We start from the raw sequence: 12,944 nt of genomic DNA, 5'->3' as shown, positions 1-12,944 counted from the left end.
ACAACTTCTCCAACATTTGTCACTTTTGGTTTTGGATATTTTTGCCAATCTAACGGGTGTAAGGTGATATCTTAGTGTAGTTTTGATTTGCATTTCCCTGATGATTAGCGATGATGAACATCTTTTCATGTGTCTCTTGGCCATACTTATATCTTCTTTGGAGAAATATCTGTTCATGTCCTCTGCCCATTTTTTGATCGGGTTGTTTGTTTTTTTGTTGTTTAGCTGTGTGAGTTCTTTGTATATTATGGATATTAATCCTTTGTCGGATAAGTAGCTTGTAAATATTTTTTCCCAATTAGTGGTGTGTTTTTTTGTTTCAATCCTGTTTTCCCTTGCTTTGAAGAAACTCTTTAGTCTGATGAAGTCCTATTTGTTTATTCTTTCTATTGTTTCCCTCATCTGAGGAGTTATAGTGTCCGAAAAGATTCTTTTGAAACTGATGTCAAAGAGTGTCCTGCCTATATTCTCTTCTAGAAGACTTATTGTTTCAGGCCTAATCTTTAAGTCTTTGATCCATTTTGAGTTTATTTTTGTGAATGGTGAAAAAAGAATGATCGATTTTCATTCTTTCACATGTGGCTGTCCAGTTTTCCCAACACCATTTGTTGAAGAGACTTTCTTTTCTCCATTGTAGGCCCTCAGCTCCTTTGTCCAAGATTAGCTGTCCATAGATGTGAGGTTTTATCTCTGGGCTTTCAATTCTGTTCCATTGATCTGTGGACCTGTTTTTGTACCAGTACCGTGCTGTTTTGATCACTGTAGCTTTGTGGTATGTTTTGAAATCGGGGATTGTGATGCCTCTGGCTTTGTTTTTCTTACTCAGGATTGTTTTAGCAATTTGCGGTCTTTTGCTGCCCCATATGAATTTTAGGATTCTTTGTTCAATTTCTGTGAAGAATGCCCTTGGGATTCTGATTGGGATGGCGTTGAATCTGTAGATTGCTTTAGGTGGAATGGACATTTTAACTATGTTTATTCTTCAAATCTATGTGCATGGAATGTCTTTCCATCTCCTTATGTCGTCGTCAATTTCTTTCAAGAAAATCTTGTAGTTTTCATTGTATAAATCTTTCACTTCCTTGGTTAAATTTATCCCAAGGTATTTTATTCTTTTCGTTGCAATTGTGAATGGGATTGAGTTCTTGAGTTCTTTTTCTGAAAATTTCATATTTTTTATGATGAGGCAGTGCAGTCAATGAATGAATTAATAAATGGCCAATTCAATAAATATGTACTAAAAGGGTGAGTTTCTTCTCCTTTCCCTGAGAAATCACATGGACAGCAGCCAAAATGGGAGGCAGGGGACTCACAGCACGTGGGTTCCTTCTTGGAGATCACCAAAAAGCCCTGAATCCTAAATAGATGCAGGTTCCATTCTGAAATACACCACCTCATGGTGTTTGCAAACATATGCAATCTCTCGTATCAAAAAGAAGCAGTGCCTAAATTGTCACTTAAAATAATACCCATTTTTATTTGGCATTTAAAATGTAATGAGGCAAACTTTTAATAGAATGCAACCAATAAATTATATAACCAATAAGTAATATTTTATGTTCCAGAGTCGCTTCATAAATTAATAAAGGACATAATGCAATTTAGTTATATTTTCCAGGTGTACTCTTCACTGATCCAAAATGAGTATATGGCGGCTTCTAAAGATACATATGTGTGGCAATATAATATAGCAAGTCACATAGTGATATACAATGCATTTTAAATAAAGGGGAGAGAGGAGGAATTGGTAAAATAAGGGCAGGAAGCTAAAATAAAGCGAGGGATAAGTTAATAAACAGCTGTGTTGGTACATTGCCGTGTACTTTTAGAGGCTGGGGACAAAGTTGCTTCTGCTTTCTGCAGCATCCACAGGAAGAGAGAAGAGTTTCCTGCTTTTGTTCGTTTCCTGAAGAAGTTCGGGAGCCTCGTTTAGATGTTCTTCCACAGCCAAACCTTACATTTCGGCTACCTTGACTTTTCTAGAATCACAGAGCTCTGTGCTCTTGTCTGATGTGTTTCCCACCTTTCCCCACTTACGGATCTACGGTTCCGAGGGCAGTCGAGAGACCTCTAGAGCTACATTTTATTAACTCAGTAGTTATCCTAAGCTTATTGTTATTTAAAATAAATGAGTAATTTTAGCTGCTTAAGAAGAATAAAAATAACTATGTACAGAGTGCCCTCATCTGAGGTGAGGCATCTGACAACCTCAACTTTTCAGAGAATTATTGCAAATTGAGAAAATGGAAAAAAACTGCTACTTCTAACTCTGAGCCACTGGGAACATTGAGATGAGCATAAAGTCGCAGTTCCCTGCCATCTTTTCCAGAAGGTAGAGTACATGTTGTCGACAATAAATTACACATAATGTGAAGAAAGCCAGATTAATGTAAAAAGCACAGAGTTATGAATGCATATTAGGATAGGGTAAAAAAAGACTTTAATTTATATGTAAACACAAAGAACCCAAGAAAAAAATTAACTATACCCTTTTAACGGCAAGATGCCTAAATTCTCTGAAAGTTCTTTCATAATAATTAATTATACCAAATCTTAAACTTCTATTTACATACCTTGAATATCCACTGAAATCTTGAAATGGTGTTCCCAATTCAATATTGACCTTCCATGTTTATTCTCTAATTGATACCAAATGTTATCAAATGATACCAAATGATAATTTAAAATGTTTAATTAATTCAGACCTTGAATTGTCTTTAATAATAGCCACCATTTTTTAAAATAAGCTGTGAAATAAATTTGTTACATGTAAATTAACTTTGTCTCTTTCTAGACCTAATATTGCAATTTATACATCTGAACAACAACAAAAACTCAAAATAATAGCTTAATTCCTATTGCTTTTGTTATAAAATGAAGTATCTGAAATTATAGCATTTATGATTATATCACTTGGTCATTGTTCTGATGTATTTAGAGAGTGGCAAAGTGGTCGAGGTTCTTTGCTCCCAATATTGTCAAATTGCACTTTATGAAATGTTTAAAGACCTTCCTTATGCTTTAAGCTTAGTCACGAGATCATAAAGTCACAACAGATGAACTGTTGGGGAATTAATGATCTTAACCATACTTTTAAAAACAATGTGAGAGTTATCAGGTAAATAAATGACAACAGTTCCGGCTGCCCAATCAAATTTTGTGTGTTTGTGGTTCATGTACATTTTATCTAGTTGTAAATATAGTTATCTTTCCTTTGGCCACAGAATTTTTTATTTTCCTTCCGATAATAGCAAACAGTGACCCTTGTTAAAAAATTTTAATTAAACTGTTACTATGGATTTGAGATTATCTTAAGTAAATCAGATATGATATAAACCTTTTTACTTCAAGGGAGAATGACTTTTAGAATTTATTTTTAATTGCAACTATGTTAACTGTGTTAATTATGATACTAATTAACACGTTTGTGGGACGGTCTCCAGTGTCTGGGATAGACTCCATGGTTAGTTCTTTTTCTCTGCGTTCTTGCCACGGTCCTCTCACTCATGCAGTATTTTCACTTGAAAATTGCAGTATTATCTATGGTTTGCAAAATTTGCAATCAGTATTTGTAATAGTGAAAATCTGGTACTCTTCTTTGTTAATTAAAATTGGTGTGATACCATTTTCATTTTCTTATTAGTGAAGCCATCTGAAATCCAACTTATGTAATTTATCTTTTGGAAGAAAAATTAAAATAACATATAAAGAGACACCAAATTTCTAAGCGTTGACTTTGTATAAACTGTAGTTCACTGTCAAGTGCTTGATTTGTGCTGCTGAAAAGTCTCTAACTCGTTCATTCTTTAAATTAAAATGGCATCACAAGTCATCATCCCTTCTGAGGCCTCAACTGTCGTATTTGTGTCCGTCATCTCCATGCTGCCTCTGAGCCCAGCGGTAGTCTGCTCTCACGCATGTGTGTGACACACTCTGTGCGTCTACTGACTTACCGAGAGAGTCCTGGGAACACTGATCGCATGGCATTGAATCTTAGTGGGTCAATGGCTGCTTTAGATGTCGTTTGACACCTCCGCATGCATGTTCACATCATACAAGAACACTGACTGACGCTGTGTGTCTGTTCTCGCCAGTGGGTTATAGGTCTAGTGCTAGAGAAAGCAAACCTACGACGTTAACTGTGCCGGAACAGCAGAGGACCTCGCATCACCGCTCGCGCTCCGTGTCTCCTCATCGCGGCGGTGACCAAGGCCGGCCGCGCTCCCGTTTACCAAATGTGCCATTACAGAGGTAAGCTTTGAGGTGCCCCAGTGCCCAACACGCCTTTTTCTTGTGATACAGTGTAAACGGCCGCAAGGCTCTAACTGAAATGAAATTGTGGTTTAGTCAATCAGGTTCTTTTTTTCCAGAATCATTTGTAGGCAGAATGCCTTTGTGTTCATTGCCCAACCTAGGCAACATTCTTTTCTTTAATCTCAAGAAATTTCCTGGGAGTGGAAAAAGTTTCTGTTCCAGCACTGTTTCTGAATAACTGTCTTGTACCCTGTTTCCTGGTTTCTCCCCTTTCAGGAGAAATTGTATGGTTGTGAATCAGACCTGTGAAGAGAAGTGGCAAAGAGGATAAGGTTAAGAGGCAGAAATCATTTTTGAGAAATTTAAGACTGTCTCTTTGAAGCATTTTAAATACCTGGAAAAGTGTATAAACTCTCAGTACTGTAGTTCTCTGCTTCATCTTTCCCTGAAATACACTGAAGCTTTGATTAAAAGTGCAGATGAAATCTGGTGCTTTTTTGATAGAGGTGCCACAGAAGGCTGGAGAAGTGCTGCTCATGCCCAGCCCTCATAGGGAATGAACACCATTAGCCCATGGATAACATGGGTATTTGGTTATGATGCTGACAATTTTCAAGCCGTGTCAGTTGCTTGCCAATCACGGTCAGTCCTTCCCTGTTAGTCTGTTGGCCTGTCTGGGGAAGATGATGCACTTTGATGTGTCTGAATTTTTTTAATCATTTTAGGAGTTTAGATGAAATTCATCCAACCAGAAGGTCACGTTCTCCAACCAGACACCATGATGCCTCCCGAAGCCCAGTTGATCACAGATCCAGAGATGTGGATAGTCAGTATTTATCAGAACAAGACAGGTATCTGTCCAAGTGATGATCTCAACACTATACACCTTTCTGTGCTCTGTTTTAATGTGCTCGCTATCTCGCCATAGTACCTCACAGAGTCAGTGTTCCCTTGCTCCAAACCGGACTTCTGTCAGAGAACAACTGTCAGGATATTCTAATGGGAATGCAACTCTAGGCAATATTTGGTAACGTTATATTGTCATAGTATGTGCATTTTTTTACAAAATCAAAATGTGTATTTAGCCAGTTTTAAATGTACACCTGTTTTTGACTAAGGCGCTAACCTAAATTACAGGAGGGAGGCTACACAAGCAATTTTCAGATATTTCGTTTTTTATGAGTTGCAGTCTTTGGGATTTTTTTATGTAATTAAGAAAATATGTTTCTTATGTAATGAAAAGTTTTGGATACAAGTCATCTGAAAGACAGTTAATATTGCAGAGTTTCTGTGAGAACTTGCATAATAATTGTTTATATACCTACATCCATAAAATGTCTATAAAGTATGAAATATTGAGTTGAGTCCTTTCCGATATAGATGTGTACTCAAGTTTGGTTCTGCATTTGTTTATGAACCAGTACTTCCTGGACACAATCTCTAAAAGACTTCATTATGGCTGGATTGTCCTGCCTGCCCACGGACTTTCTCCTCTAAGGAACCACACCCCCGCACAGGGAGCCTGACCACAGGTTCAGGATCTGACTCTAGGTTTTATGGTGCCCCTTGTTGAACATTCTCCTCTGTCTCTTTGGAGTGGAGAACTTCCGGGGAGGAGTATGGAAATGATAGTGGTGCTCAATGATTGACTTCTTGCCGTGTAGTCAGGGACACAGAACTCAAGTAGAAGTTCCTTCCTCTCTAATTGTCACCCTCCTGCGGGAAGCAGTGCCGTGACCTTCCAGAGAGTGGGTCCTGGGACAGGGACCCTTGAGGTACTGGGTTCCACACTGCTCAGCCTAAGTCGAGCTGATGGAGGGCCACTTTCTCAGGATTCATGGGGCCACGTGAATGGAGGTGAGGAGGGAAGAAAAAGGACTTCTTGACGAGGGCATTCAATAGAGTGAAATTAGAGTGTTGAAAAAGGATCAATTTTAAAATAAAACAATCCTAGTCAAGTATATTTTGGTTGGTTAAGAAGAAACGTATGTGATAATGCATTTCAGTGGCTCTAAGAGCCAAGAAAACTATGATGCTTTAAGTTGCTAAAAAGAAGTAGAAAATTTTAGGGTTCCCATTAGTGTCAGAAAGGCCAGATTTATAGACCTTTTAAAAGGTATTGAAATACCCAAGCGTCTAGAATTCGCAATAGAGTTCTACATCTTATTTGGGGAAAGTTTAGGTTAGTTCTGTTTTGTTTTAACATTCTATAAAATCACTTTGGAATACAGTAGCAAATCAGCAAGAGCTAGGACTTTGACCATAATGTTTGTATTTCATTGTTTAAAATTTTTAAGAATACTGTCATGTTTATTTTTGTTTAACCTCTCAAGCAAATATGCTAGTGCAGACAATCTGGTTTCTTCCCTTTTCATGTCTTCATCGGCATACCATTGGCATAACCGCATCATTTAATGCCTCATCCTTTATCTGTTCCACTCACCGTCATCCTGTCCGTGCAGTGAGCTTCTCATGCTGCCCAGGGCAAAACGAGGACGCAGTGCGGAGTGCCTCCACACGACCAGGTAAATACTGGGCCCTTGGCGGGGCTGTGTGTGCTGACTCTCCATTCTGCCCTCCTCCTGTCTCTCCCTGAGTGGTATTGTTACAGATACGTCACATTACCTTCCCAAGTATTCAAAACTTGCTTTGTTTCATATGGAGGTTGTGGAAAAGGCTCCAAGTCTATTTTAATTCTGATCCAGGCAGACAACTTTTCTGTCTGTGTATCAAAGTCTGGAGACCCATGAGCCTTGGTGGCACCACTCAGACGTTCCTCGGACTGAGGAGCCGGCCTCTGCAGTGCTCGCTCTGAGTGGCTCCCACAGCGCACACGCCTGTCTAGTCAGGAGAGGACTGGTCTGTGCACGGCAGCGTTTTGTTTTCACCGTTATGTGTTGCTTTGTTTTAGTCTTTTTTGTTTCCTTTTGGAATCTACTGTTTATATTCTGTTTGCTGTTAATAGAATCTTTACCGGTTCATTTTTAATGGCTGAGCTTCAGCTCCCTTCTTGATAAAGAGTGAGGATATTGACATGCTAACTTCTAAACCCTCCCTCCCTCACCCGGCAGTTCAGAAATGCTACCATACAGACTTTCCCACAAAGGCTTGTAAGGACCTGATGCCTCTTTAAAGATGAGATAAAGGAGGATGTGATACTCTCCTCCAAACTGGAGCTTAGAAACGAATGCTTTATTTTCACCTCATCACATCTTAGATGACGTGAGAAATAAGTCCTCTTACAGATTACTCATCCAAAACAGTCTGCAGATATTTATTGTCAATTTGGAGTTAATGGAAAATCAGGAAGTAGTCAGTGAAACAAACCAACACACAGACATACTCTTTCAGATATTTTGGCCAATAAGAAGGAAATGGGAAAGAGAAGGAAAGATCCATGCCTGGCAAGCCCACAATGTGGGACGGGTGCAGACATGACCGCGTCCCTGGTCACGAGTGGTTCTGCTCAGTGACACAGACATGGTCACCCTGATAAGAATTAACTGTCCTGTGATGACCATGGCCACGTTTGCTTGTGGTGCCACAGGAAAAAATGAGGAAATGTTAGTTCTGATGTGAACTGGGGCAAAAATATAAAATCATAAATATTGTGAAAATCAACTCAGATTGTTTATAAGGCTGAACTGTCCAGGCTTCCTATTGGTCGTCCTGATGAGTAGTTTAATAGGAATGATTTGTTTACAGATTCAGAAAAGTTTTCTCGCAGTCCTGCTGATGTGACCAGAAGTGTAAAAAACAGACAGAAAACAGTACATTTGTTAGGCACTGGTGTGTGCCTGGTACCAGCTGCGGGTGCTCCTTACGTCCTCCCACCAGCGGCCTAAGCAGAATAGCTTGTATACCATCGTGTTCCCCTTATGTTCCACTTCGAAGGGTGATATTTATCAGGTATGCACAATAGGATCCACTAGTAGTTTCATCGTTCTGTTCAATCTTATCTTCAAAATACAGCGTATCATACTCACTTAGAACTTCCAAGAATAAAATTTGAGGATTTACTACTTTCCAGTACATAGGAAAACAACATTCATTGAGTCCCTACTTTATCTTAGTTTCCTAATAGTAATTTATATGATAGGAATATTGCTACCTCATTGTACAGATGAGGAAAGAGGCTAAGAAAGTTTAACTTGATAAGTAATAGAGCAAGGATTCAAAATTGAGTCTGTTTGATGTTCTCCACCAGACTAGTTCCTGCACAAATATGTCCTGGGGAGTTGGTCCTGTGCAGGCTTCCTCCAGTTAAAGAATTTGTGAGTGCAACAGATTTTGGAAAATTTGCAAGTTAAAGCCCCTCCTCTCCCTGGGGATTTGTCTGCACAGCACGTTAAGGTCGGTCGGGCACTAAAGAAATCTGACTCACCTTGTGTGATCCATTTCGCCCACGTCGTTTAACCCTGGAACCTAGGTCCTGAGAGAGGAGATGCTGTGGCAGCCCCCCAGGTCCTGGGTGCCACACCTGTGCCTCGCTCAGTCCCACAGCATCCCTGTTAAGTGCTGCTACGTCCCCCCGGTATTTAGATGCATAAAAAGGCTGATGTGACTGCCTCACCCAGGTTCACAGCCGGTAAGTGGCGAAGGCACGGGGGAGCTCAGACCTTTATCCTATGAGTTGCATGCTCTTTCCTTCTGTTTCCCTTTCTTTAAGCCAACATGGGCAGTGGATTTTCATAATCAGAAGTTAAATTTGTAGAAACATTATTAAATTATCAAAACTTAATTGACTGGAGCCAGTTTGCCCTTGGTGGGGTAGACAGTCTAGAAGCCCTCATGGATTTTAAAGGAATTCGGATAAAGTTGGGCCTCGTTTCTGCTATTTTCTGCCAAATCAGAATTCGTCTTCTGGTTTGCAACTAATGCCCGTCGCACCCAGTTTCCGTGGAAAATTTTGCCTGTGGTGGATTTGGATCCAGAAGCTGGTGAGTGGGAGAACTCCCTCCACTAGAAGCACTTCTGGACCCCTGGCTCTTTGCCGCAATGCAGGACCGTCACTGACTCGTTCCTGTAATGCTGGGCAGCTCTGTACTTGTTAGTAGAATACTAACTTTCAGTGGTATTTGAATTCCCAAATTACATAAGTCATTTGGTTGGTACATTTTAGCTGAGTTGTTTACTTCCATAGAAGCAGGTATAATATTAAATCAGGGATTAAATAGTAAATTTAAATATTGGTTAATTCATAGAGTTTAGTTAGCAGAGATTTTTCGAATTAAGGCAATTAAATTGAAATTCTGAGTCTTCATCTTAATTATGAAGACAGATGTTTATGATTCCATATTTTCATAATTCTAATCCTATCTTCAAATAATTATTGTGGTTCTTTTGAGAAAAAATCAAAAAGTCCATCTAAGTTTGTAGCTTTATAGGGGCCTCCTACTTTTTTCATATCCTGGTAAACTTGGCTTCATGTGTATTTTTCTATTTCCTACCTGTTTGTGTGGCCACGTTCCAGACATCTTGCTAGGCACTATAAAATGCTGCCGCCCAAGATGCCTTTGTTAGAGAGCGGTTCCCACTGGGATGCTTACAGGTGAGTGCCAGCAGAGAGCCCCAGGGCAATCGCATCCCTCGTGCTCTGCCTGTTAAAAATAGCAAACTTACATGCTAACGAAGCATTCACATTTCCTCTTGAAATTAATTATACCCAGAGAAACATTAAATTAATGGTAATATCTAGAAATACTTTTAATTATAAAACTTAAGAATTCTAGAGTGTTTCTCTAACCAAAATCTACTTGCTCAAATATCAGAATTCTAGTTGTCGTCTTTGTCATTTATTTGTTGTTTTCCATGTTGATTTTGATTGTGATAATTAATTTTATATTATTTTATTTTTGGACAATTTTGATTTGTGAAGCTCAATTCTGCCTGCACATACCAAACCCAGACCAGTGACTAGACAGGATTTCCGCCCCCATCAGGAGCACTTTAACTCAGGAGCACTGACGTGTCCTGATGAAATCTGGGCTAGGTAAGACCCCGCGGAAGTCGCCTTCCGCTGCCCTGCCCGGTGTTGTGAACCAGTAGCTGAGCCCTGAGACTCTCCTCCTCCGATGTCCTTCATTTTGTTTTGGTGTGGCATCTGTTCTTGGTAATAAATTTTAGGCATTTTGTTTTAGTGCTTTCTGTATCTAGTTTCTCCATAAGTAGGTGTGATTTAGTCTCATTTTTCAGTCTGAGATCCTTTTTAAAAAAATTATGCAAAGCCATTCAAGCATAATCTTTGTTTAGTTTCTTTTTCTAAACAAACGTTTTTGCACTGTCCTCCTGTGGGCTCTGGCCCCTGACGGGCTGGCAGTGGCTCTGCGTCTGTGTGGGGGACGGTGTGTGCTCTGCGCTCTAACGTGGTCTTCCTCTCTGTCTTCTTGTCTTTCTCTTCTACCGCTGGATGCAATGCTCTGGCTCTAGTGAGCTGCGGCCCTCCCTTGACAGGGCCAGGAGTGCTAGTACCACCTGCTTGAGACCAGACGCTAGTTTGCATTCACCAGAACGAGAAAGGTATAAAGTAAAGACTTTCTTAATTTCCTTCATTTGTACCAGTGACGGTTTCCAACCACTGTTTGTGCCGTGTGAGTCTCACAGTTCTGTTCATTCATGTTCACGCTACTGGCTGTCTCCATTTCCCTCCCCGTCACACGCGTCTGTGTGGAGATACGTGGATGTGGCCAGGCCCCAGGGCACACCTCCACATATTTCCATGGATGTGTTGCAAATGCTGGGGTGTAATTTGTAACTGCTTCTGGCTGCCGCTTTTTTCCTCTGTTGCTGTTCAGCCCTTTCATTTACACTCCACTCAGGGAGCCTTCAGTAGGCTGATAGGTTCACGGTCCAGGGAGCTATCTGAAGGGGAGGGCACTTTCCTGTTGTCCCGCTGATACCTAGATGTGAAGGTTTAACAGCAGTCTTCGACACACTCACGAGAGTTCTGTTTAGAGAGCACACTTCCTTTGTGCATCTGCAGTCATTTTTTAATCAATGTCCTCTTGGATATAGATCATGTTTTGCATTAAATTATATTCTGACAACAAAAAATATGTTCATCATAGATTTCCTGATGGCTTAGAAAAATAAACACACATTATATATATGCCCGTATGTACACACACATAATTTTGCTTAACATTTTAATTGATTGATTAATAAATAATTCTGATTTTAATTCAAATGTGTTCAATAATTATGTATTACACTGTCTCCTAGTTGTGAACAGCTAATTTTTCCATTATGCTGGAAGTTTCTATTCCAGTAAACTTGGTTATAATTGAGGGCCTTGGTTATAATTATCTCGTTTCAATTAGAAGTCATTCACTGGAAATGTGCATACCACTTCTTTACAAATCCTGAAGAAAAATGCTTAGTTGTGCTAGTATAACCCACATATCCTCTTCTTCAGAGGCTGCTTAAGGCTCTTCTCTAGCAATCTTTCTAGTCTGACTCCATTCATTTATTTATGAGATGTTCATTCCTGGAATTGAATAATAGGTACGGGTATGCATCCCCATTTTTTAGTATCTTTGTAAGATTCTACTAAAAACCCTTTTTTATTTTCTTTTATATTTGTAAAATTTGTAATAGAAGTAACACCTAACAATTTTAATATCATCTAGATAAGTGCCATCTAATAGAAATGTAATGTGAGCCACATGTGTAATTTTGAGTTTTCTGGCTGCCACATTAAAAAGGTGAAATAAAGTTTAATACTTTAACCCAGTATAGATCTGAAATATTATCACTTCAGCATATAACCTGTTGGTTGATCTTTTGCATTCCTTTATTCACAGTGCTCAGCAGGCACGTGTGGCTTGTGGCTGCTGCACTGGACAGTGCAGGTTTCTTCTGATGCCGCAGCCTGTGTGGAGTGTGTCCCTGTCACGCTGAGGCTGTAGAGTTCACAAGTCTACCTGTTCATGAATTTACCTCTCGGGTCAGCCAGTAGAAAGATAATCTGACCCCAATTATTGTATAGTCAGATGAGGTCAAAGTGAACGTGCTTACTTTTGATGGAAGAAGAAAAAATAGGATTGAAACCTATATTCACTCTCTATGTTGAATAAAAAAGAATTTCCATTAAAAAATGAAAGGGGACAGCGATTGGAATTACCAATGGTCTTTAATTTATTGGGGTTACTTTCTTGCCAAGAAGAAAATATAGACAGATGAGTTTTCATCAAGAAAATTACAGAAGTTGTAGATGCCTATTGGTTTGGAGGATAAGGGCCCCAAATGCCCTTCTGTGCACACATCTGTACGCAGCTGTGAAGCAGAGCACAGCAGTGTCACCCGTGGTGACTTCCTTCTCTTTGGAAAATGCACCTAAAGTCCCCAAACAGGGTGTGCAGAGTAGGAAGAAGGACACTTGCAGGGTTTTCTAGGTAACATAATGTCTCTGCTTGGCCAGAGAACTTCTTATGTCAATGCCTAATACATAGTAGAAAAAACGTTAGAGAAAATTTGTTAAAAACTTAATTTCATATTCTTAAGATCGTAACATATTCCCGCAGACGTGAGCTATTAAGGTTGAACAGTTTGCTGGTTCCAAACCATCATCACGAACACATCTGTGCTGTTATACTTACGCCTTTTTCTGAAGTTGTCTCACTAACTTTGAAAATAAATGAAGCTTTGTGTTGCTAGAAAGGATGAAACTGTTAAGTCAGACTCAGTGCCCA

At 39.6% G+C, this 12,944-nt stretch overlaps 1 protein-coding gene across 42 annotated transcripts in view; it reads left to right on the top strand.

The window, feature by feature from the left end:
* Window positions 1–12,944, top strand: part of RIMS1 (regulating synaptic membrane exocytosis 1) — a 416,789-nt gene that overhangs the window by 288,864 nt on the left and 114,981 nt on the right. For 27 of the 42 annotated variants that reach the window (XM_070514572.1, XM_044776986.2, XM_070514563.1 and 24 more), the window contains 4 exons: window positions 4,095–4,251; window positions 4,980–5,105; window positions 6,717–6,779; window positions 10,684–10,773. In XM_070514572.1, the coding sequence (XP_070370673.1) occupies window positions 4,095–4,251; window positions 4,980–5,105; window positions 6,717–6,779; window positions 10,684–10,773 (436 nt within the window). The remainder of the gene's footprint in view (window positions 1–4,094; window positions 4,252–4,979; window positions 5,106–6,716; window positions 6,780–10,683; window positions 10,774–12,944) is intronic. The other 15 variants (XM_070514577.1, XM_070514576.1, XM_070514571.1 and 12 more) reach the window with 2 other exon arrangements.

The sequence above is a fragment of the Equus asinus genome, chromosome 8, assembly GCF_041296235.1.
Source record: "Equus asinus isolate D_3611 breed Donkey chromosome 8, EquAss-T2T_v2, whole genome shotgun sequence".
Classification (NCBI taxonomy): domain Eukaryota; kingdom Metazoa; phylum Chordata; class Mammalia; order Perissodactyla; family Equidae; genus Equus; species Equus asinus.
This window is presented reverse-complemented; position numbering and strand designations above follow the sequence as displayed.